Here is a 26934-nt window from a genome sequence, read left to right on the forward strand (position 1 = left end):
CCGGACATGTCCCTATCTAAGGTTTAAATATGTTCATAACGTAAGCTCTGGCTTCTACATCCACCTCCACAGAACGTCCCTGTGCCTCTGTGTCTTTCACGACGGTCTAAAGAAATGACTTTTGACACAGTATCAAGGATAACACCGTTTTATTTTTCTCTCCAATAATTTCAAACATCTTCTTTGTTCTTCATTTGTCTTGTTTATGCACAAATTGTATTTTCCGTACTCACCTAGAATCAATCTTGTGTCTCGTTGGAACAAACGACGGGCCTCTGCAGATGCATTAGGAACGTAATATATACAGTATATAACGAATACGTTATTTGGAGTGAAAAGATAACGTCTTCTAAACAAATACAAATACAGATACGAATAGGAAGGATTTTTATTTATTTATTTATTTTTGCCAAGGCTAGATTCGCTAAGTGCTTTCAACTGTTTGCACGTTTAATAAGTCACGCTGGATACGAGCTTCTGCTAAATGATTGGGTGTATATGTAAAAATAATTAACGTTTTTTTAAAAAAAATGTAAATCTGCATCTCAGCCAAAGCAACGTCCCAGCTCACAGACAATCAAGTCATAAAATGCACAAGTGGAAAAAAACTCCCCACTTTTCTAGCATCTTCCACTTCTAATGAGGACGAGTCGACGTCTCATCATAAACCCTCTCTCCTCTCACTCCTCTCTCGATACCCATCAACACTCCAGGCTATCAGATCAGACAGCTTTAACACCAGCCTTCATTTCGGGGTAATCACTTCATCTCTGGCTGAGGTCAAATGCTCCTCTCGAGTCACCCAATTTCAGGCAGCTTTGACAAACGCTATCAAACAGTAATTGCTCTGCAACTGCCCAATTTCCACCTCAAACCGTCTTCGTACAGCACGTCACCAGGGAACATTCGGAACGGTCTTTCTCAAATGATACACTCAGAGTCCACGTGACACCCCGAATTTCAGCTTACCGATCCACTGACATGACTCCGGATGACTCTCAAAAGCTCCGGATATTAAACACCAGCGATTAGTCTTTGTCATCTTTAATTAATTTGGCAACAACACGCTTTTTTTCTTTTTTGAAGCCCCGTGCTCTTTTTTAGTTGTGTTTATTAGTGTAGTCAGTAGTAAGCATGTGAGAAATGTCACTGCCTACACACTAGCTATTCATGACGAAAATATCGTAACGGGACTCTTGAAATAATTATTCAGCAAAATAACTAAATAAATAAATAAATACTACTCAGACAGCAAAGAATTAATACAACTAAAAAATAATAAAAGATATAAAAGCAATAATCAGCAAAAAATAAAAAAATATATATATAATCAAATATAAACATGAAAAGAGTAAAATATAATTAAGTAAATTCAGAAAATATAAACAGATTATAAACATTGGCCTGAATAAAAATAAGTCTTTACTGTAGTAGTGAGGCATCTAAAAATACTGTTTGATGATGGTTTAAATAATTGTATTTGTAATAATATGTAATAATAATAATAATAATATGTAACTAATTTGAGCATTTTACAATTTTATAAATGAACTACAAAATCTTTAAATCCATTTTAATGATTTAAAAAAATTACAAATGTAATAAAAAAAGATCACAAGATCCACCAGATCTCAGAAAAGCACACTGTGACATAATTGATCACAATATCGATATTATATTGTTATATCACCCAGCTTTAACCCTTATTTCTTTGGTTTTAGCAACGCTCATAAAGAGGCAGAAAATAAACCCAATACAGTACAGTCCTGATGATTTATAAATAACTGCACAGTCTGCAAACTGAAGCACATCCGCTGATAGCTTTACAACCGACAAACTCGTTTCAGTAGGACTGGACGCATCTATAATCTTGTCTCACACACAAACACTGGACAGTTTAATTATTCGGCACATCAGATTTACAGAGCTCGCTGCGTTATTTAATTCAAAGGCAGAATGCAGCAGAAAAGTTGCACAATTTGACTTTTTTTTTATTACTTCATATCTGACTGCTCGCTCGTAGGACAAAGAAAGACCACGCTGCAGGACACATCTACAGAGTTTATTCCTGACAAATACAGATACAACAAAGGCCGTGAGCAGCGTTTTTTTTTTCTCTCGTTATTTTGACTTTAGTATTTCAACTAAAATTTTGTTGTTAGATATTATCTCATTATTACGACTTAGTAAGTCAAAAAAGTGGTAATATCTTGAAATAACGAGTTACTATGTCAAATTAACGAGCTACTATGTCAACATAATCAGTTACTAAGTCAAAACAACACGATAATATCTCGAATTAACGAGTTACTAAGTCAAAACAACGAGATATCTTGTGACAATGAGATAGTAAGTCAAAATGACGAGATAATATCTCGAATTGACGAGTTACTAAGTCAAAACAACGAGATATCTTATGATAATGAGATAGTAAGTCGAAATGACGAGATAATATCTCGAATTGACGAGTTACTAAGTCAAAACAACGAGATATCTTATGATAATGAGATAGTAAGTCAAAATGACGAGATAATATCTCGAATTGACAAGTTACTAAGTCAAAACAACGAGATATCTTATGATAATGAGATAGTAAGTCAAAATGACGAGATAATATCTCGAATTGACGAGTTACTAAGTCAAAACAACGAGATATCTTATGATAATGAGATAGTAAGTCAAAATGACGAGATAATATCTCGAATTGACGAGTTACTAAGTCAAAACAATGAGATATGATAGCGATAGTAAGTCAAAATGACGAGATAATATCTTGAATTGACGAGTTACTAAGTCAAAACAACGAGATATCTTATGATAATCAGATAGTAAGTCAAAATGACGAGATATTGACGAGTTACTAAGTCAAAACAATGAGATATGATAGAGATAGTAAGTCAAAATGACGAGATAATATCTTGAATTAATGAGTTACTAAGTCAAAACAATGAGATATCTTATGATAACGAGATTAAGTCAAAATGACGAGATAATATCTTAAAATAATGAAATTCAAAATAACACATCAGTTCAGGGCTGCTGGAACATATAGATATTCGGAGCAGGAAGCAGATACAGATAGTGTTATTACGTTATATACATACACATTATAATAATGCATATTACATGTTTAAGAAAGAGATGTCAAATGGTTGCTTCCATTAACTCTGGAGCTCTGCACAGAACTTGGCCCAAAATGTCTTACAGGCAGACTGCAGGCTTCTTGTACAAGCAGAATCTGCCAAGTCTTTCTGTGGCAAGTCTACAGAACGGCAGACTCGGCAACAATTTACTGATGGACACGAGCCATGAGAAATGGCCAGAAGAATAACACACGGAACGATCTGTTCTAAGCTTTGTTTAACCGAGCGATCGACAATAATCGCAGCAAGGAGTCAACACAAGCATGTTCAGCTTTCTGCATCGACGACGATCGGGGGTCCGAAAAGCGCCAAAGGATGGTTCGTCAGGATGTGAGACAGGGTGTGAGACAGCGTGTGAGACAGGGTGTCATGTTATCTTTAGCAGGAGGTTTGAGATGCGATGAAAAGCAGCTGCGTATGGCGGCACTGGTTATGATCTGTAGAGCACAATTTGCTTGCTCGATTGCTCTCAGCGGCGCTACCCACTACTGTGTCTGCAAACAGCAACACTTGAGGGAAGTGTGAAGAGGTAAGCGGCGAGTGGCGTGTTCGTGTGACGATGCTTACAACCAGCATCCTTCTGGAAAATATACTGAACGAAAGAAATCCGTGGTGTCTTCTAGACAGTTCTGAGGTCAACAATTCAGAAATGTTCTTACCGGATGTTACATACATACACATTAAAATAGCCTTAAGATGAATCATGAGTCCTAATAAATGACCGAATAGGATAAGGATGACGAGGATAAGGATTTCTCTACAAGTCCTTACAAGATCATCACATTTTCACTGTCCAACAGTCATTCCACTAATGAAGCCATAGTGCTATCTAGGCTTGCACGATATAATGATTGAATCACTTCTACACTGCCACAATATCCAGTAACATTCCTTCTGATTATATTATATTACCAGAAATATGCCAGAAAAGAGCCCGAACCCTGTGAACCCTCCGACAGTAAAAATGTCGGCCATGTGGACAAAACACGACCGATTTGTAAAAGGATTATGCTGAAAATGTACTGTTATGCTTTTTGTTTTGTTTTGTTTTGTTTGTTGCACATTACTGCAGAATCTCCTAAAAATCCACCAGTCTTCACAATCGCCACTGCCACCGAGCAGTTCCCGACCACACAGCTGGTAATATTATCACATCCTCCCCTACTCTCCGTAAACCAAAAATGGTTTAAATGCCTGTTTGTCTTTTCTAGACGATGAAATGGTGTATTGTGAGTAACGCTAAGGGTAGTTACAATAAGTAGTGCTACCACTGTCTTTTCAGTTAGGTGGTCAGACAAGTCGAGTGCATCCTCATGTCCATCTGTGACTGAGTGAAGCTGAGGTCAGCAAGGGTCACTCCAGCTTTATCAATTCAGATTCAATGAAGCAGACCTGGCAGATGTGGTAAAGAGGCAGAGTGAAAGGCAGAGGCAAAGATAAAGAACACAGCAGCTTGGTCAGCCCACTTACCCCCCCTCACTGCTCGCGATTTTGATACAGGATACATCTGTTCACTCACTGTTTTAAGCATTTACGAGACCCCAGATAAGGTCAGGGCTTTCGCAGAAGGTTGAATGAAGTGAAACATCACAAAACACAAAGGACTCGTTTGCTCGTACACTGTGGCTTCAAAGATCAGGTTACCGCTAACTTTAGCCTTCCTGACGGAAATCTGTCACAGTTTTATTAACGAAATGTTCGAATATGAGTAGATATGATATCAATGAGTATCAATGAGTAGAAATGATAGTTGAGACATTTTCGATGTCTTCCGTCTTCATAAAAGACCACAATTACGCCGCATTCCGTTCTGGAAGTATGAAATTAGCATGTTTTCTTCTTAACTAGCGCCTGAAAATGGTCTCTAAGCATAGAGCCGCTGCTCCACTGGTTAACATTTATAGACTTTGTAACTGTAACTTATAAAGTAGCTAGCTAGGCTAGTAATAAAGTAGCTAGCTAGGCTAGTAATAAAGTAGCTAGTTAGGCTAGTAATAAAGTAGCTAGGTAGGCTACAAACTACAAAGAATAAGTAGCTACCAACACTGAAGCTATTTTGTCAAGCTGACTGAGGAAAATAACCCGAGACAGTCTTGTTTTAATGTGCAGCTACTTTCTTTTGAGCAATTAGAAGCAAATTTACACTCTTGGTTCAGTTTGTTTCTGGAAAGATCTTGCTAGTTAACGTTAATGGACGTACAATAATCCATACAATTAAATCACTACGTTTGCTGCAATATGTATAAAATCGCTGTTATTTTGTATTGCCTGACGCTAGCTATTAGGCTAAGTCAGCTGTCATGCTCGGATTATATCAGTAGCCGTGTGAACCTTTCACGCTCATAAATGCTGACAAATATGGCCACAGATGTTCGCTAGCCCATCGTTTTGTAGCTATAGAGCAATGCTTTTATTCTCTAAGCAGGTCTGCGCTGGCTGAGATCGCTCTATGCTAATCAGAAGTACTGAATTTGGATTGGACAGATACAGTCGATTGCACACTGCGATTTACTTGATTCAGAAGGTAATGTTGAACTGGCTGTCTGAAAATGGAAAAGGCGGTGTAGTGTTTTTCTGCACTGCACGACTACTTGGTGAAAAAGTAGCTCGCTACTGAAACACCTATATTATCTACTAAAAGTTAGTGAAAACGTAGCTAAGCTAGTAGTGTCGCTACTTGTAGCTAGCCACTCCCAATCACTGCGAGTAAGAGCCTCGGAAATCCTACAGTTCAGGGGGAAATGTAATTGCACAAAGCATTTTCTTTAGAAACATTCTCGCTGTACGTGTACGTGAATCGTTAGCCCTATATACGGTACGTAGACCTTATATTCAGAAAGAGTTCCAAGTGGAACCTCAAGCCAAACGCTCACTATGAATTTCCCCAGTGTCAGCAACTGAAACGCCACAGCGCATATGACAAACAAACAAAATTCGGCCCGGCGTTTCACGCTGAATACTGACTGGCCATCTGTCTTAGGCAGAAAACAGCATGTCGAACCCTCAGACAAACTGGCTTGTGGTGGAAACCTATGTGTATTAGCGGGCTAATAGAAAATACAGACTGGTGTACATATGGATGACAACCATAGAGAAAAATGAACGTCTCTGAAGATACTGGGTAGCAACCGCGGGCATGGTCTGTCCTGGGGGAGTAGGTGCGAGTGGTTGACTCAGCAGCCTTCTTCTACAGGATCCTGGCACAGATTTGTTTCTTGGTCACAGGCACAGTAGTGTAGCAGATGAATTAGATCTAAAAACAGGGGTTTTGTTTGTATACGACACAATCACACGATACAAGATGGACTCTTGCCAGGCTGAAGGAGAGGGGCAGAAGGAGGCTATCAGGTCTACAGGCAGACGCATGACGTATAAGAACATCATAATGACATAAAGCCGTTAGCATCGCTTAACGCTACGCGTTCGTGCTGTAATGATCCTATATGGAAATAAAGTGAAATTCGAGTACGTTCGAATTCATGATGCAAGTATAAAACAAGAGACGGGAAACTGAAATGATGAAATAATATATTCTCTCAGGATATGACATTCCCTGCAATCGCTGCCTGTATTATTCGCTAAAACTGTCCGAACATAGAGAATAAGAAATGACAGTTCATAAATTCACACGCGCGTGAGCACGTACGAGTGTGTAGCTATGTGCAGAAACACAGGGAAAGGGGGAAAAAACTGCAGAAAATTTTGGGGGATGCAAAGTTTCCGAGATTCCTGCCAAGCAAGGCTTTTCATCGTGGCCTCTGCGAAATGATGTCTGTCATGGGCATAAGTCATGTTTTTTCAAGAAGCACTCCTATCGTAGCAGTACAATGCCTTGTTATATAACTGACAGAGCTCGGTTTCAAGAAAATAGACATCAATTCTATATTCTCCTGCAATGCACGACTGCTTCTTCTCTGCGGCGTAACACACTGCAGCTCAGACGCAACTCTCAGAGACGTTTTCCCGCAGCATTAAAATCTCTGACAAGTCCGCAGCACGGAGAGGAAGATTCTCTCGAACACACTGCAGAACTCACAGTCCCGCATTGACTACGTTCTTGCAGAACAATTCTCCTCCAGTTGGATGCGGGGGGGTTAAAACTCGCCCCGGGCAGCCTGCAAACCGTTCCTGAGGCAAATGGAGACGAGATATGATATAAGGTGACGTAAAGGTTTGTGAGCCTCCTACTTTAGGCTTGTTAAATTCTCCATCTACACAAAAAAAAAACAAATCAATCAATCAAAAATGGTTAAGACTTTAAGAAGTTAAGAAGTTCCCTTAAATAGTCCCTATATAAGCAATAAAACACTTCAGGACATGTTGTTATAGTAAAACAATCAATGATGGGGTGGAGTGATGATGTATTACCAATCAATTTCGAATAACAGCACGCGCTGACGTGTTTTACTCCTTTTATACCACAAGAATTTCCCAGCGCGAATGTATTGCTTATAGTTAGTCGTCGAACAACCTCACCAGCCTCTTTACGTCCGTCCCGAAGTCAACAAAACAAAACCCCGCAGCTTTTACTGAGAAGCCGCGAAGCACAGATGTGACAAACTTTACAAAAAGTTACAGTGTCAAAGCGCTGACACTGGAGACTCCTTCCAAATACTAATTCTTGTAAATAAACGTGTCCACGTAAAACTGGGCCGTCGTTATCCGTTCTCAGACCCACCATACAAACTTCTGGGTTTGTGAGTTGTTACCATAGCAACAATAACATATCGGTACGAACGCGTTAATATAAACCCGTGAAAAACTCCTAACCGTCCGAACCGTGCTGTTAGAAAAGAGAAAACGAATCGACACCCTCTGGCCAATCGGAATCGAGAATTCAACGGCGCTGGGGTGTGAGTAGGCTCAATGTAGCAGAAAAAAAGTTTAACAACAACAAAAAAAAAATAATTGTAGTACAAAGTTTAAGATGAAAAGCTTAGCGAATGCCACTGCTGGCGTCCAGCTACTTTCGCAATGTTCTAAAAAAAATAAATAAAATTCTATTCTTGCTTTCAGTTGTTGAATCGAGGCTGTAATAAAGCAAGAACGTTGCGCAAGTTAATGTTAGCCAGTTATTGTTAGTCAGAGTCTCTTCTATGTCGAGCGAATGTTTATACTGTGGTTAACTGACATCGATTTTTTTGACGCTAACGTTAGGTAAGATGTTCTAGCACGTGCTGCACAACGTGGGTTAAAACGAAATCCCCATCTGACACGATTTTCCTCTGGAAACATTGAAGTTTGGAAGTAATAAACAAGTGGGAATGAAAAAAACCCGGGTTTTAAATAACCATAGCAGAGATTTTAATAGGAACCGTTTAGGACGATTAAATGTCCGGTTGTGTTTCTGTTCGTCGAACCATTCTGGAGCGCTGTCAGTACGTTCTGTCTGTTCGACCCGAAACCTCAGTAAGTCCGATCAGGCACATGCCGTCAGCTCCACAGTCCGTGCATCTCACCTTTGACATCATTTCTTCATGGTCACAGAGGAAGGCGTTAAAAATGCAAAGGAAACTAAATGAGGAACCGCAGTTAAGGAAAGACAAGAACCCATTAGGTCTGCGTACGATTAACAAGGCTTTGTTGTTTTGTGCTCTGCTTCCTGTTTCTTGTTTTTTTTTTTTTTTCGCCTTTTGGACTGCTTCCTGGTTTTGTCTCGTGAGGAGTGCGATTTGGATCTCGCAAACCTCGTGTTCGGCATCTGTGTTATTCAGAGAACCGTTTCATTCAAGAAGATGAGGCGCTTTCCCATGGACGCTCTTCCCATGGAAGCTTCGAGTGGCTTGAGAAAGGAATAACTACGCCATTTGTTCTAAAAGCAGACTTTAGTGTGCAAGGGGTCCAAGCACTCCTGTAGGTGGGCCAGTACTACACAGGGTTGTTATTATTGTTATATGGCAGTGAATAGAGAGTTAGGAAATCATCTAAATATGCGATTATTTTGAAATAAGTCAGGGCTGACGTTGGGTAATGCGGCAGAGCAGAAAAGGGCACTTTCGGTAAACAACCTAATGTGCAGTTCGAAGTAGAAGGCTGGGAAGACTAGACGTGAGCTGCAACAGTACACTATTAGTATCAATGGAAAATCCAAAGGTTCTGGTAAAAATGTTTTTTAAGACAAATACAACTCTTTGTTGTCGTTGTTGTTTTTGGATGCATGTTACATATGTTAACTAGATGCAGATAATGAACCTAGAAATGATGTAAATATGAGTGTCAGGTGTATAATAGCGCCAATTAAGGGCATGCAACAGAATGACCTAAATATGGAGCAGAATATATATGATGAAGTGGCGAGGACTGAGAAGTTAAGCCTTGCGGGACTCAAGGCAGCTTAGACTAAGAAATTAGTTTATAATGGCAAAGAGGGGTTTTGATCTTACCACTGTTGATAACAGAGGAGTATTAAATGGAGTGAGAAGCATTAAAGCTAATGGTTTTGCCCACACAGATTTCAGTGCTAAAACCAAGGAACTGTGTGACACGATAAGAATGGTTAGATTGTAAGATGAGCAAGATCACTTTCCTGGAACAAAACTTCCATGTGAAGTGTTCCTATATTTTAGAAGCCTTCATTCCAATGCCACAGTCCACCGACGTAGCTTCTGGGATCTCAACGATGGACAAAAATACCTTACTGATCGATTTATTTCCAACGTTATTAAACGAGCGATGTTTTATTCGGCGTCATCGGCTGGCCGGCCGTCGGCATTGCGCGTTCATCTTGCGACTTTAAGGCTACGGGAACTCAGATGACCACTCTTTACAACCACGCTGAGCAGAAAAGCATCTCAGAACGCACACCATGTCCGGTTCTGTCAACCACGAACTGGAATCTGAATATACAGCATGCACAGGCTCACCAAAACTGGACATCTGAAGATTAGAAGAACATCGCCTGGTCTTTTTGCGAACTTTAACCAAAGCTCTTGACCTGCAACCGCATGATATCATGCCGCCACATGAACGGGTGTACAGGTGTTCCTTTAAGGTTCGATTAAATCTTTGAGTTTCTCTTACAGACGCCGTCCTAAAGCAGGGAAATGAAAATCTCCTGCTAAAAAAGAACCAGTCATGGATCTTAATTTAAAGATCTCCTTTGGACTTTTTTTGTCTCAGACGTTGGATTTACATTTAGCCGGGTTAAAACCCAAATATATCATATCAGAGCGACAACAAAAAAAATCACGAGAAAGGGAATAACTGGAATCTGACGGTTAGGTATTTGATCTTTGACACGCTGGAACATCAGCTACATCGGCTTGAAAAGGTCTTGCTGTCAAATATCAATCCTTTACATGCGTGTCCAGGAAGACAGACGTCAGCAAGCACACAGGAAACACGGGACGAACGAGGCTGGCTTCGTTCGACCTGATTGATGTCCGGAGGGTATTAAAATTCCACTGCAGCAGTCCGGCGGCCCCCTCCGGAGCAGAAAGACGGAGTCCTTGCCAAGAATGACGAGGCCCGGTGCAGTCTGTACTTCTGCCCTCCATCCCTTTTCTAAAAGTCTTTCTATCGAACTGCGGGACAACGCATGGATGATGTTACGTTACACCAGGGGTTTAGGTCGTACATCCGATACAAGAGACAGCGAAAACATAAGAGGACGAGTCATAAGAGGGCATGCGCAAAGACTTTTGGGTAAAATGTCTGCTCAAACTCATCTTTGTATCCAGGCAGAAAGGGTGGATTAGAGAAATTACCCAGAATGTCTGACCAGGCTGGAATACAAGCTTAACCACCAATCCCCAATTGCACACCCCATTATGGTTCTGTACGCTTCTGCAGCATGCTTACCTCAGCACACTGCAGAATGGGCGAACGGAATCTAACCCTCCCTTTCCCGAATCATTCCTGCTCTTCTTGTACATCATGCCAGCTCCATTTCCAAACCAGTTATCGCTAAATCTCCACTTTTTACTCCTACAGTCACTTTGCGCACCTCCACCACCACTACACTCTTTCCTAATACAATACCTACAATAAACTACACTTTACACACGGCCAGAAATAGAGCCACGTCCAGAATCGATCAGATACTGCAGATGCCCCGCCGTTCCTGAGTTCCTCCTCCGTTAAAAGGAACCTGTAATCAATCCCGGTAACGTGATTTTGCTTTTAATGACGCCACTTGACTCAGCTTAGCACACAAGCACTGCAACATTTTTAGCACATTGGATAGTTCTGCCAATTTTCCTATTCATGCATTAATTCTGCTCTTCCATATTTACACACACACACACACCATTTCTCTGCTAATAGTTTGGCTCCTTGCCTAAATGAGAAATAACCTGTGTGTGGATCTACTTTGGAAAGTTCGAGCATGAATCATGCAGTAAATGATTACAAGAATGTCAGTACGCCGTTAATAAAGCTAATGTTTCAGTGGTTACAAAAGCTTCAGATCTGAAGAATAAAAAGAAACCCTGCGAGCATATATGGTTTTAATAAAGTTGGCCAAATCCCAGCAGGTTCAAAGAGGGCTAAGTTACATGGCAAATTTCACGTGTGAATTTTATAAGACTCTCCGTTTGGAATGTCGTACACACACACACACACACACACACACTCACAGTGACAACCCTTAGGCAGCAATACTCTACTATTCAGATTGCAGCGCTTGGGGGATTTAACGGACACTGATACACTGATGGTTGACGCATATTAATCCGAGTACATCAGTGTGAAATTTGTCAAATCGTGTCTTTGATGTAACGAGACGAAATGCTAAATCAGAGTCTTAAATTACAAAGACGGCTGTAGGACAATCCATGGGGAAAATATGTGATTAAATATATACTTGATTGGTTATGATTGTCTGCAGGACTGTACTGAATGCCATGGAAATGAAACTCATAGCAAAGTCATGAAGTAAATCATGTGTGTATGTGTAATCATTATGTGTGTGAGTGAAAAACACAACAAAGACAGCCATGTTACAGTGAAATGTAGAATAAGTACATTTAGGGTATAGGGTTTGTGTGTGTTCGTGCCAGAGATGTTCACAAGTAATAAAACGCAAGTCCAAGTCAAATCAGAAGTCTTTACCTTAGAGTGCAAGTCAAGTCTCGAGTCTTTACCCTAGAGTCCAAGTCTAGTCTCGAGTCTTTACCCTAGAGTCCAAGTCAACTCTCGAGTCTTTACCCTAGAGTCCAAGTCTAGTCTCGAGTCTTTACCCTAGAGTCCAAGTCAACTCTCGAGCTTTTACTCTAGAGTCCAAGTCTAGTCTCAAGTCTTTACCCTAGAGTCCAAGTCTAGTCTCGAGTCTTTACCCTAGAGTCCAAGTCTAGTCTCGAGTCTTTACCCTAGAGTCCAAGTCTAGTCTCAAGTCTTTACCCTAGAGTCCAAGTCTAGTCTCGAGTCTTTACCCTAGAGTCCAAGTCAAGTTTCGAGTCTTTACCCTAGAGTCCAAGTCAAGTCTCGAGTCTTTACCCTAGAGTCCAAGTCAAATCACAAGTCTTTACCTTAGAGTGCAAGTCAAGTTTCGAGTCTTTACCCTAGAGTCCAAGTCAAATCACAAGTCTTTACCTTAGAGTGCAAGTCAAGTTTCGCGTCTTTACCCTAGAGTCCAAGTCTAGTCTTGAGTCTTTACCTTAGAGTCCAAGTCTAGTCTCGAGTCTTTACCCTAGAGTCCAAGTCAAGTTTCGAGTCTTTACCCTAGAGTCCAAGTCTAGTCTCGAGTCTTTACCCTAGAGTCCAAGTCTAGTCTTGAGTCTTTACCTTAGAGTCCAAGTCTAGTCTCGAGTCTTTACCTTAGAGTCCAAGTCTAGTCTCGAGTCTTTACCCTAGAGTCCAAGTCAAGTTTCGAGTCTTTACCCTAGAGTCCAAGTCTAGTCTCGAGTCTTTACCTTAGAGTCCAAGTCTAGTCTCGAGTCTTTACCCTAGAGTCCAAGTCAAGTTTCGAGTCTTTACCCTAGAGTCCAAGTCTAGTCTCGAGTCTTTACCTTAGAGTCCAAGTCAAGACTCTAGTCTTTACCCTAGGGTCCAAGTCAAGTCTCGAGTCTTTACCTTAGAGTCCAAGTCTAGTCTCGAGTCTTTACCCTAGAGTCCAAGTCTAGTCTCGAGTCTTTACCCTAGAGTCCAAGTCTAGTCTCGAGTCTTTACCCTAGAGTCCAAGTCAAGTTTCGAGTCTTTACCCTAGAGTCCAAGTCAAGTCTCGAGTCTTTACCGTAGAGTCCAAGTCTAGTCTCGAGTCTTTACCTTAGAGTCCAAGTCAACACTCGAGTCTTTACCCTAGAGTCCAAGTCTAGTCTCGAGTCTTTACCCTAGAGTCCAAGTCTAGTCTCGAGTCTTTACCCTAGAGTCCAAGTCTAGTCTAGAGTCTTTACCCTAGAGCCCAAGTCAAGTTTCGAGTCTTTACCTTAGAGTCCAAGTCAAGACTCGAGTCTTTACACTAGAGTCCAAGTCAAGACTCGAGTCTTTACCCTAGAGTCCAAGTCTAGTCTCGAGTCTTTACCCTAGAGTCCAAGTCTAGTCTCGAGTCTTTACCCTAGAGTCCAAGTCAAGTCTCGAGTCTTTACCCTAGAGTCCAAGTCAAGTCTCGAGTCTTTACCCTAGTATGGGTCTTTATATGGGAAATGTTACTATTAACGAGTCTAAGTCAAGTCGGGAGACAAAAAGGACGTGTCGCAAGTCAAGTCTGAAGTCCATTTTTATGCGACTTAAATGTGACTTACTTCTCAGTATCTAGGCAGAGAGAAATCACTGATCCAACCGATTGGTACCAAACTGAATTAAAGAACAGGCTAGAATAAAAAAAATCCGTCAGAAATGGCAGAAGCATAGTTTGGAGTGTATGCTCTGATCTCTCAATCCTCCTGCATCAGCCGAGAGCAAACTCTACAGGTCCTGGGATTGAGAATTAATCAGCATGAATGGCGTTATATTCCAGATGGGAGTGCGGCTGAGCAGGCAGCCAGATGGACTTCGGAGGCTTTGGTGCGACGGTGCCACAAAGACACCTTGTCCGTAAAAGAGCTGACCTAAAACAACCCAGTGCATACAAACAGTTGGTTATTTAAAACTATATTATATTATATTATATTATATTATATAATGCTAACCTGTACGCATTTTGCGTAGCAGGTGCTCTGCAAATTTAACACGAGTATGCTTGTACTGAATTATCACTCATAAACATGCCAAAAATATTCTCCTCGATAAAACGCGAGATGAGCCAATCGACATATGAATCTGGAACGATTTGTGCAGGTGTTTTGAACTCTCCCATATTACCTGGCGCCACCCACAAGCCACTAATTTACACATTTTTCTGTTTTGGGCATTCTTTGATGCAGAGATAACGCCAGATAACATGTAGAGAAACATTTACAGCACATAAACACTAATCATTTCTACAATAAGTCTGGGAAGAGTCCCAAACTGCTGCTGGCAGTTAAAATTAAAGCACATAACGGGGGCGTCCTTACATGAAAAAAAAAAACCAAACAACAACATTAAGACATTAGATCTGTTGCCCACATCGATCAAATGTTCAAGTACTTGGAATGTTTGAACATGATGAATTACTTGGAAAGTCTAGTTCTCGAGATGCATCAATGGCATAATTGAGTTTATGACTTTGAGTAGGCTCACTGTGAAGCATAGCATTATGGGTAGTGCCTATTTATAGCCTATATAATCTGTGTTTGTACTGATCGCTCATGCATGGTGGCTCACGGTGGCTCAAAGCATAATGTGAACCAGGCCTCTTTTTTAGCTCTTGTGGTAAACCTGTAGTAAAGGAGCCAGATGTATTTCACACACACACACACACACACACATACATTTACACCTAGGGGCAATTTAGAGTAGCCAATCCAGCTACAGGGGTGTTTTTGGAAGGTTGGAGAACCTTGAGAAACTGGAGCACCTAGAGGAATCCCAGCTGAGATCAGGATCAAAAGCTACAGCTGTGAGGTGGCCATGTTACGTCAAAATATGAACGCATTCATGCACGCATTGTGCATGAAAACTGCTGAAATGTATTTCCCTGCGTTCACACTAGCGAGCAAAAAAAAAACAACAGTACTCGCTCCACACCCACTAGAGACAAACTACGAGCGACACACTGTAGTCTGTGAACACAGAGTTATATGTCCGTCTAATCCCAAAGTGCACAATGTCTCTCCGTCTAAGCGGAAAAGCAGAGAAGGAAGATGTTGAGATTTGGCACCTGGGGGGTGGGGGGAGGGGCGGTAAACTTATTTTAGCAGGAGTGTTTCCTGAAGGGAAACTGCAGCAGGATGGATTGTAGCGAGAGCCCCGAAACCCAGCGTGAATGGTTACAGAAGTCCAGCAGCACTCTGGCTGACTCCTTCGCTTTTCAAACACAAGCCAAGATTTCTTTCTCTTTTTTTTTTTCAGAAAGAAATGACCTAGTCCTTTGGAAAGAAGAATGTTCTTAAATAGGACCGTAAACGGCTTGCGCCATTTCTGCCGACAGGAGCGATAATGTACCATTGGTACATTTTGTAATTTTCTCTCAATCAGCACGACAGAAAGAACACGTCCGTGTTTATCAGTAGCCGATAGTTCCTTCCAAAACGATCAAGTGACCTGTTGTTAAACTACCTTCCGAAACAAATGTGTTTTCCTGATGCCCACATGTGCCTGTAAGTAGAGTCATTATCATCACGACATGCTAGCGTGGCCACGTGACGGCTTATCACTGCAACCAGATGTTAGCAAGAAGTCTCATCAACATCAGAGTGGATTAGCATTGGAGGTGGGCGCTGCCAGATGTTCTGATCCATACAGGAATGGGAAGCATGCTAAGGATAGCAATTTTGGGGCGGACAAAAACTCAGTTTGCCTCAATTCCTTAAAGTTAGGCAGAGAAGAGGATGTCGTGTCTTAATGAACCTCAAATACTCATCCTTTCTTTCTTCCACAAGACTCAGGCAAAGTGCAATTTTATATATATAAATAATTAATATATAATACATTAACAAACGTATGTTTAAAGATAACAGGTGCTAGACGCTATAAAAAAGTCCATTCGACTCAATGACATACGCAGTGCATGGGGCGACTGGTGTAAATGTGCTAGCAATGCTAATCGTCTTTCAAATATGAAAGGTCATCGATATAAGGTTTCATTTTAAACATCCACATCTTATTGCTGGTAACAAATGCCACCTGATTTTGGATTTTGGACGTTTGTGGAAACGAATGCAACAGCGCCACCAATGGTTGTAAGAAGAACTGTATGAAGAAGAAGCAACACTGGGGCTGATTTCTTTCAAACCCAAACTGTAGATTAGTGACCATCATGTCATCATGTTATTATTATTATTTGTTTATTTATTTATTTATTTTTACACCGAATGAAACGCCCACTAGATTTGATCTCTGTCTGAGCTGATATTTTTCCGTAGCACGTCATTAGCAGCGATTGAAAAGGCACACGTTAAATACAGCCATGGGTATAAACGTGAAAGAGGTGGGTTATTATTATTATTATTATTATTATTATTATTATTATTATTATTATTTTACTTTTTTTTAGAAGAAACTAAGAGTAAACAGACTGAGCGCACATTGTCGAATCCAGGTATAAATAACACAAAAGGACAAAGGACAGAAGTGTAATTTAAACTAGTTTTGGTGGAAAAAGGGTTAAATATTTGTTTGTTGTCTGAGGAAACATGGTATAAATCCAGGAGATGGTTATGAACTTTGAAATGAGACACCGTGATATAATGCATAGCACAACCTTAATAGCTACTGCTAGATCTTAGCTTCCCCATCTCGTATCACGACAGGACGTCATTGCACGTTAGCACGAGTTTGTTTTTCACTAGGAACAGCAGCAGGACTGAAATCTGGAACGAGATGATACTCAGGATTTATTCACAAACCCAATGTTGTCTGGATCTTCTCACACCTGGAAGGTGGACATATTTTCTCCCCAGTAGTACCAGAGTTCAAGAGCGAGCCAATGATCCCCCTCGATCATTTTAGTTCTTCATTTCTTCTGTTTCTATGAAGACACAGATCTTTCACAGAAAGCCTTGAGTCCATGAGAAGAGAGGCCAAAAGAGCACACACCCACACAGTACTCCGTTATGTGTGAAAAAGCGTGTCTTCCTGTCAACTGCGTCGCTTCATCTTCTCAAAATACATCACGGGTGTACATTACTAACAGCTGCCGACTCTTTTTTGCCTTTCCTGAAGCAGTTGGCCTAAATTTCAGTCCTGTATGAATATGTAGGAGTGCATATTCCTAAGGAAAAGCAGCAAAACGTTTATAAACCCCCCCCCCCCTCTGACTACGATAAACCGGGACTCAATCACAGGAAACGTGAACATGGTTAGAACCTCATCCAGGAGGAATGCAGGAATTAGACCACTGGACTGGACTTTGAGGTTAAAACTCCCCAAGGTGCTATCATTATCTCGCGTTCAAACAGAAAATGGTTACACTTAACAGAGTGGCACACCATGAGCGAATTCACAGAGTTCTCGCCGGTTCCTCAGACGTTTCTTGGCAGACGAGAGCAAACAGGAGCGATGTCTCTGGGGCTCCCTGTGCAGACGGAATTTTTTTTTTCTCCAGCTCTATTTGTGTGTTGTCCAGAAGACCAAGGCAAGAAGGTCAAAGGTTCGAGCCCGTCGGCTTTCCAGCTTGGCTCTGAAGAAAGAAATGAGGCTTTATTTCCAAGAGGGTAGCCATTGTTCTGGAGCTAGTGTGAAAGTCCTATATGGTTTACACAAGGATGCTTCTCACAGTGTCCCCATGTCCATCTTACTCACATGTCCTATTTTTATCCAGACCAGAACTTGTGAATATTGCATATCTTTTTTTTTCTCTCTAAGTAGAAAGCAGAAGAAAGAAAGATTGATCTAGTAAAGAGAAGGACTTTATTTATTTATTTTTTTCTTCAGAACCACTCTGGCCACTTTGCTTCGTTCGGAAAGTCCAGCAATAGGCATGTTTGGGCCTTATATAGACATCTGGTTTAACAGTGATTAGTGTATCATTCAGCGGTGGAAAAAATGCGTGCTGGTTCATGTGGTATTACCGATCAGTGCCATGAAGCTCTCAGAAACCATTTTATTATTCATCTCAACCAGTGCAGAGTTTAACATGCAGCATTTTCGGGATTCTAGGCCAAAAAACACCCCAAACATTTATAAATAATACTGGTAGCCATGGTGATTATGATGGTGGTGGTGGTGGTAAGGGTAGATATAGATTCGGTATGTATTTGTACCATCCCTGTTTTATGATATGGATAATATCATATGATATGGATCTTTAATATCAGAACCCTAAATACAAAATAAATGCAGAATTCATGTAAATTACACCAATATATATATATATATATATATATATATATATACCAAATTTATATTCAAATACTTTTGTCCACATCCAAGCTCCATACCCTGATGCACTCTATTCTAAATAAATAAATAATTCTGGAAGTCCAATTAAACCTTCTCCTGTAATCAAGGCATTTTCTACACACTGTAATTTCTAACAGGATATAAACTGGGCAGCGGATATCGCAGACTTGGGAAACGGGACCATTAATTACACTTGAAAAGGAGACGACGTTTCGTCTAGTCCTTGGCCTTCAGTTTCTCTGCTGCACAGAGAGATCTTCTGGAACATTCCTTGTTTGATATTCAACAACTGTTATAAGGTTCTGTATCACCTTTCTTAAAAACTCAGATGCCTCCCCTTTCCTAAGGCACGCCATTCGGGACTCAACATCTTGGAGAAGTCCTTAAGATCTCCTTTTAGGATCGATCATGAAGTCTGCTTACCTTTCCACCTTCTTGCCTTCGGGTGCTGGGTATTATTCAGCTAGTTGTGTGAAGTGGCAGGGTGTTTGATTCCAGCACGCAGCACAGAGGTCGCTTTGTATCCGAGTTTCGTGGTTGTGACGGATTATTGATGAGCATGAGTGTGTCTGTGTTTGGGGTGAAGTGTACCGCTGAACGGGAAACTCGCCAGGTAGAAGAATGAGGAAAATGGAAGGAATACCTGTCAAGGACAGCCGCACTCATGGAAAAAAAAAAAGTTGGGTTTTTTTCCCCTAGTTAATTATCTAGGGATGTAAAAACACCGGTCGAAGCTCACTTACAGTCGATGTGAGAGCTGATGGTGTCGATAAATCTGTAGGTATCTGAGTAATTAGTTCGATTTTTTGGGGGGTCGAGAGTAATTTACACGTAAATTGTTTGTCGGGGTCACCCAAGATCCACAAGTTCGATAGCCTTGTATTTGTTTACCTCGTTTCAAGTGGGATTCACTTGGGCAGGCATGGGGCACTCTGTAATATCAGTTGAATCAAATAAACAAGCACATGTCTTGTCTCCACCCCTTTTCAGTCATTTGCGTGCCACCCGATTGTGTCTAGGTGTTCTGTGTCAGTTTATAATTAGTCTGAGGCTTGGTTTTCTGTGTTTCATGGTTTCTTGTTGATGATGATTATCGGGTTTACCCGAATAAACCTTACGCTGATCTTACACACTCACGTCCTGACTCGACTAACTAACTAAAAAAATAGCAAAAAAACAGCCGCTCCATGATTTCGGGGCCGCAGGGATGAACACAAAATCAAGGAAACGCCGCAATACTGGGAGGAGCTTGCAATTTTTCAAACGTCATGTGACGTCATCACGACGTCGGTCAAAGCCTTCTTCGATTCACGTGTTCACAGTCGAACACGAGTACAGCTAAAAGGCCTCGTTTACCGACAAACATCGCTGCGAAAGAGCGCGCAGAACAATTTCGTTGCCGCAAACAATTCAAATATCAAATCAGATCAATCAAATTCGAATTTTATTTGTCATGTACATAACCACGCATAGTATGACACGCAGTGAAACGCTTTTGGCCACCGCACCGATATGTAAAAGAGAATAAAAAAATACGCTAAAATATAATAAAGATAAAAACATCATTAAAAAAATGAAGAATGTAATATAGAGAGAATCAAACTAGAATATATGAATTAAAAAAAGTTGACAATTTTGAATATAATACAAAATTGTAATTATATATAGTAAAATAGTAAAATTACAAAACTGAAAAGGAAAAATTTACAATTATTATATATTACGTAAAGTGGAATCTAGAACATTATTATGTATATGTTGATCTGTAACAAGCTAAATTGCAGAGACATCAGAAATCAGTGCCTTACAATATTGCTGTAAAGTTGTGGTTTCATTTCAGGCTCCTTTTTTTTTTTAAATTAAAAACATAAATAATAATAATTTCCGGCCCAGAAATGAGCTCCACCCCCAGTTCAGCTCTGACACTTTTTCCTTAACAGGAAATCCACAAGGCATACATCATTTCAACAGACAGGGCAGGGGAAAGGTCAGCTTCAGAGAGAGGAAAAAAAGTCTGGCCAAAGATTGATTTTAATTAGAACTGCAGTTCATCTTAGAGGTAGCTGAAAATTACATACAGCTTCTTTAATATCTGAAGTCGCACTCCTGCTGTACTGTACAATGTGAAGCTGTTAGCAAATGTGATATGATATGATGTGAGTTGTGTCAACATGGTGTGGAAGTTTCTATTCCTTAAACCCTTGCACTACAAATCTGCCTATTCAGGGTTGCCAGGTTTGGGGTTTTAACACCAGGTTGGGTTAGCTTTGGAACAAATATCTAATTTGCAAACACAGGCTACGGCAAACAAAGGCAAAGTGTAAGTGCACACAGTGTATCTATAGCTATGTTTCCATCCGAGCTGTGAATTTAACTTAGGTGAAAAATTCTAATATCGTATAAAACATTTGCGAATAAAGCCCAGTTTCAATCCTGTGTGTTCAAGAGAACGAAATCGTCGCTTCCGGGGTCCAAGGTATCGATACATTTCTGAGCCAATTATCCAATCACGTGATTTGTTGAAGCAAAGTCACGTGACTTTTTTTGACGCACATCGAGGAATTTATTCGATAAACGCGTATCCGTCATAGTTTATATTCTTATAGTCTTCTTATCGAACGCAAAAATGATCCGCCTCGTTTTTTATGCGCATTTTTGGAAATTTTATTCACAGCTGTTGTTTCCATCCAGCGTTTTTTAACGATAATGATAATGATAATGAGTCTTTATTGATCACGTATACATTACAGCACGGTGAAATTCTTTTCTTCACATACCCCAGCATGTTAGGAAGTTGGGGTCAGAGCGCAGGGTCAGCCATGATATAGCGCCCCCTGGAGGAGAGAGGGTTAAGGGCCTTGCTCGAGGGCCCAACAGTGGCAGCTTAGCAGTGCTGGGGCTTGAACCCCCAACCTTAGGATCAGTAACCCAGAGCCTCAACCGCCAAGCCACCACTGCCCCCAAATTTATAATACGATATAAATTTTTCTTTTTGTTGCATAAAGCAGCGGTAGCTCAGTGGTTAAAACAGCGGCCTACTGATCGGAAGTTCAAACCCCAGCATCGCCAAGCTGCCACTGTTGGGCCCTTGAGCAAGGCCCTTAACCCTCATCTGCTCAGATGCCGTAAACGTAAATGTAAAAATCGGTGGCTAACGATGCACAGAACCGTTTCTGTTGTAAAAATATATTGCAAACACCGGGAAATGCAATTGCACATATTGCGAATATCTTTCCCCACAAAAAGACAGAGAAACAGACGAAAGATTCCTCGCCCCTTTCCCAAACTTTTTGGGTGTCGTTAGGCTGGAAACGTCGCTGAAACATGACGAATCCTGGACCCGTTGTGTCTAGATTCTAGACACAGATATCTTTAGCTGGTTAAGTATGCTCGTGTGCTACTTCTCAAGATTCACGGAAAGGAATTCTGATGGAAAAAAAAAAAAATGATTCCAGGAGTGGATTTTTTTTTTAAAAAAAGCCCTGGTGTATCTATCCTCCCAGTGAGCAGAGATTTATTTTCTAGGCATGACACAGAACAGCACAGACAAAGATCAAGCACCTCAGTAATATCGACCATGTGCCCCAGTGGCAGTTTGCAGCTGCACCAGGGGGAGGGGGGGTCCGTCTTTTTTTTTTCTTTCTTTCTTTCTTTCTTTTTTTTTTTTTAACACAAGCACAAAGAGAACTGGATCACAGCCCCAGACCAGTGTTACAGTCGTGACAAAGAAAGAAAGAAAGAAAGAAAGAAAGAACACAAGCGCAGACACAAGTACGAGTCATGTTAAGGGAAGGAAAAGAAAGAAAATGACAATAGACTGCTCCTCTGGATCAGGACTGAGTCTTAGTATTTCGCCTCGCCCTTGCAGCTGGGACAAAACCACCGCCATGGACTTCTTGGATACAACAGTAGCTCATATTTATGCATATATAATTATATATGCACACACGAGTTTATATAATATTGAGCTATTGAGCACACCGCAGTGAGAACCCTTACAGGCACTCCGATGTGGAGATCTTTCATCCTACATATAAAACCAAAAAAAACCAAAAAAAAAAACAGCAAGTCATTCTTTAGCTTCAGATGATCAAACACCTAAACCTCGCCTCTATACTGAGATAATCAGGGATGCTGCGTCCATTATCACGAGATCATGAGATCATGAGATCACCAGATCACCAGATCACCGACTACAGCCTGAGCATCACCCCGCAGACCATCGACTTCCAGCGGCCATAAAGCGAGCAGCCTGGCCGGGGCCAGTAAATAAACCTCCACCCCGGATCATCTCTTACCAGTCAGTGGGTGAGGACTCGTCGATTACGTCCTGGTAAGCGGTGAGCAGAGCCAGTCTGTTCTTACTGAGATTCACGGCCATGGCGCTGCTTCTGCAGTCATCCAGAGCAGAGCAGCACTGTGAGGATGGAGAGAACCGAGAGCCGAGAAAGATACTGCGCACTGAAACAAAGAGAGTGAGCCAGCTAGACCAAGTGCTCTCTCTCTCTCTCTCTCTCTCTCTCTCTCACACACACACACACACACACACACACACACACACACACACACACGTATTACTATCCTTATGAGGACACCCCCATTCATATGTGTATCGAAGTTAATTAATGCTAAAATAAATAAATACTAATCAATCAATCAATCTCTCTCTCTCTCTCTCTCTCTCTCTCTCTCTCTCTCTCTGTCTCTCTCAAAAGTCAAAGTCAAAAGGTTGCTTTATTGGCATGACAAATATGAACATTGGTGTTGCCCAAACTTGGATACAGACTTTGGGAACAAATGTACAAAAATACAGGAAGAAATAAATGTACATACATTCAACAATACAGTCAACAAGAAACAAAAAGAAACAATTAAAGAACAAAACAAAACATAGAAATACATATATAAATATATACACGTGTATTTAAGTATATACACACATACATAGATACATACATATATACATTTTCTCTCTCTCTCTCTCTCTCTCTCTCACACACACACACACACACACACACACAGGTTTGTCTGACTGTTCTTGCAAGGACCTTATGTTGGTGTAATTATTAATGCAGCTAATTAATAGTGTGATACACCTAACTCTTACCTGAACCTTAGTAACAGGATTTGTTTAAAAATAAGGGCGCACGGTGGCTTAATGGTTAGCACGTTCGCCTCACACCTGCAGGGTCCGGGGTTCGGGGTTTGTGTGTGCGGAGTTTACATGTTCTCCCCGTGCTGCGGGGGTTTCCTCCGGGTACTCCGGTTTCCTCCCTCAGTCCAAAGACATGCATGGTAGGCGGATCGGCGTGTCTAAAGTGTCCGTAGTGTATGAATGGGTGTGTGAGTGTGTATGTGATTGTGCCCTGCGATGGATTGGCACCCTGTCCAGGGTGTACCCCGCCTTGTACCCAATGCTCCCTGGGATAGGCTCCAGGTTTCCCCGTGACCCTGAGAAGGATAAGCGGTATAGAAGATGGATGGATGGTTTAAATATAAATAAATAAAAGAAGTGATTTTCCATGTACAGACCAGTTAAATATCTCCACAAAGTCCAAACTGTCAGATATTCCTATCCTTGTAGCGACTAATTTTACACACACACACACATAAAATAATTACACACACACTCACACACACACACTGGCCCTCTACCAAAATTTAAACGTGCGCTGATTGTGAATAACAAGCGTACAGAATTGTAAAAAATGATACAAATGTGCATCAGTAATGCAGATGAGAGCCTTAAAGGTGCAGACTGTAACGGACATCTGCAATTATCACATAAGGTTAATAAAACAAACAAAAAAAAACCTGATTCAAATTATTGTCATGCAGTTTTGTTTTGTTTGTTTTTTTTTGTTGTTTTTCATTGTACACTTCTGTGTAAACTTTTCTGACCCAGAAATGTGTTTACAATTTTCCACCCCTTTAAAAGCAACTTATGAGGCATATGTAGGGTCACAGAAGGGGTGGAGTTAATTAGGGAAAAGAAGAGGTCTTGGATGTAGCAGTTGCAATTTTCCTTGCAGGCAGCAGAGGTCTCTAAATATTACAAACTGCACCTTCAAAAAAAAAAACAACAAAACAACCCCCCAAAAAAACCATACAGACATTTTTGATTTACGTTAAATGTAGAGAAAAGGCCTATTACATAACGCGGCTAACGAGTATGCTAATTTATCAAAATTACTGTTGTGCAAATTGCCAGGCCAGGCCACACAAAAAGACTTGCTTCACTCATTTTAGCATCCATCAATTCATTTTCTATAGCGCTTATCCTACAGGGTCGTGGGGACCCTGGAGCCTGTTCCAGGGAGCATGGGGCACAAGGCGGGGTACACCCTGGACAGGATGCCAATCCATCACAGGGCGCAATCACATACACATTCATACACCACGGACACTTTGGACATGCCGATCAGCCTACCATGCATGTCTTTGTACTGAGGCCCACGCTCCTCCCCTTTCCCATCGCCCTGCTCGCCAGCAGCTAAACACAGAGTCATGATACTCTACACACAGAAACCCAACACAATCTTATAACGGACTTGCGGCGATAAAATGATTCATTTGTTTATACCGATTGAATCGAAAATGTCCGATAAGTCGATTTCCATTCTGTTCGGCGAAATAGACCACGAGTCTACTCCGAGAGAAGGATAAGTGAATCCTGAGACTTTAGATTATCATGATCTTTTTTCTATTAAGCCGAACGAAAGCATAGCTGCATACAGACTATAGAACATATTAAGGACAGTATGCGAAATATCGACAACTTCTTTTGCCTTTCCTATAAGTTTTAATCGCGTTTTGATCTGAAATCGGTCGTAAGCTCTCATTTTATGACTGGCTCTCAGTCTTCTTTGTAGGTCAAATGCAAAACTAGAGAAGCAAAATACGACCACCGAAAAGTGGTCTAAAAGTTTTAGAGTTACAGCATGGGACACAAGCCATGATCCCATTTCACTAGTCACATGTTGTTAAAAAGAAAGCGAATGGCAGGCAGGAAAGGTAATGAATACTAACTGAAGCTGATGGTGCTCTGGCACAGGGATAATACAACGAATCCATGCAGGCGAGAGGAAAGAAAAAACATCGGCTAAAACTAAGATCCGAAAGATCTGAAATCCTAAACTGTGCTTGTAGGTCAGCAGATACACTTCAGTTCAGCTAAAACAGAAAAGCCTACATGCTCACACAGATAAATATACTGTACACTAAGCCACGGTGATTAGTGCCTGACCCTATGGATAGCAAAGCCTGCCTCCACAACAGTGACCTACTATCGTCCACTCCACCTCCTCACTGTGTCCGGCTTCATCCACTAATAATCTCCTCCTGACGCTCTACTGCCCATTAAAGTAGCTTAACATTAATTCATTCTTCTCAGTCATCCAGTTCTTGCTACCTGCAGAGACCGCAATGAATTTCAGTGGTTATATGATGAGAAAATACAATCTCTGTCTCACACACACACACACACACACTACTTGAGTGCATGGTACATTGCATCGGTACTTTGTTACGAGTATAATTAAATCATTAATACTTTTAATTAAAACAATACAATTTATATATAAATTTGAATTTAACCCAGAATCACTACTAGGAATAAATTCACACATTTAAAATCTATATTCTGAATTTATATATTTCTGTAAAGCTGCTATGGGAAAAGCGCTATATAAATAAAACTGAACTGAATTGAATTGAACTAGGCCAATTAAAAGACACCCTGTGCGACTTTTGATTCTGAGACCCAATCAAAATAAAGTAGATTCCTTCTGAAAAATCTACACTTCCTACACATGAAATATTGAGCAGCAATGCCAAAGACGGTGAAGACAGACGCGCACGTTATCAGCTATATTCCGTTTGAAATGTTTTAAAGGAAACCGTCGTTATAACGATCTGAAAATGGATCGGACATATCGGAAAATTCACAGCAACCTGCGGACACACGTACAGCTAAGCCGTTAGCTAGCTGAGTGAGCTAGACTAGCTAGCCGGATGTTTTGTTTTTTTTATGTTTTACAGTACAAAAGCTCTGTATTAAAGTAAAGATGGCCACATTTGATGTTTAATAGCAACCGTCTGTTGTGGTAAATATATCAAAGTGTTGCTATGGCATATAAGTAAGACTTAGGAAACACTAGAAACGTGTATGGATTAACGTGAGCTAGCTAGCTAGCGTACAAACCTAGCAAGCTACTGAAACTGCAACAGCATTTGGCTAATTTCGCTAGACGGCTAATATTCTAGACGGATATTTCGCTAGACGGCTAATGCACTCAATTTTTGTTATGTGCTGTTGATAATGGAGGTGGTGTTCACTTCAGTATAGGTCACTTGGTTAGTTAACATCACTATTTGAAATTATAGAACAGTTCCGGATTAGTCGTGCGGGTCGCCGAGTGATTTTCTCGAT

The 26934-nt window shown here is 40.9% G+C and overlaps 1 protein-coding gene across 3 annotated transcripts in view; it reads right to left on the bottom strand.

The window, feature by feature from the left end:
• Positions 1 to 22986, bottom strand: part of dbn1 (drebrin 1) — a 68387-nt gene extending 45401 nt beyond the window's left edge. For 2 of the 3 annotated variants that reach the window (XM_053647962.1, XM_053647961.1), the window contains exon 1: positions 22802 to 22986. In XM_053647962.1, coding sequence (XP_053503937.1) covers positions 22802 to 22884 — 83 coding nt within the window. In that variant the 5' untranslated portion in view covers positions 22885 to 22986. The remainder of the gene's footprint in view (positions 1 to 22801) is intronic. The other variant, XM_053647963.1, reaches the window with a different exon arrangement.
• Between the last annotated feature and the right edge of the window lie 3948 nt (positions 22987 to 26934).

Source organism: Ictalurus furcatus, chromosome 18 (assembly GCF_023375685.1).
Source record: "Ictalurus furcatus strain D&B chromosome 18, Billie_1.0, whole genome shotgun sequence".
NCBI lineage: Eukaryota > Metazoa > Chordata > Actinopteri > Siluriformes > Ictaluridae > Ictalurus > Ictalurus furcatus.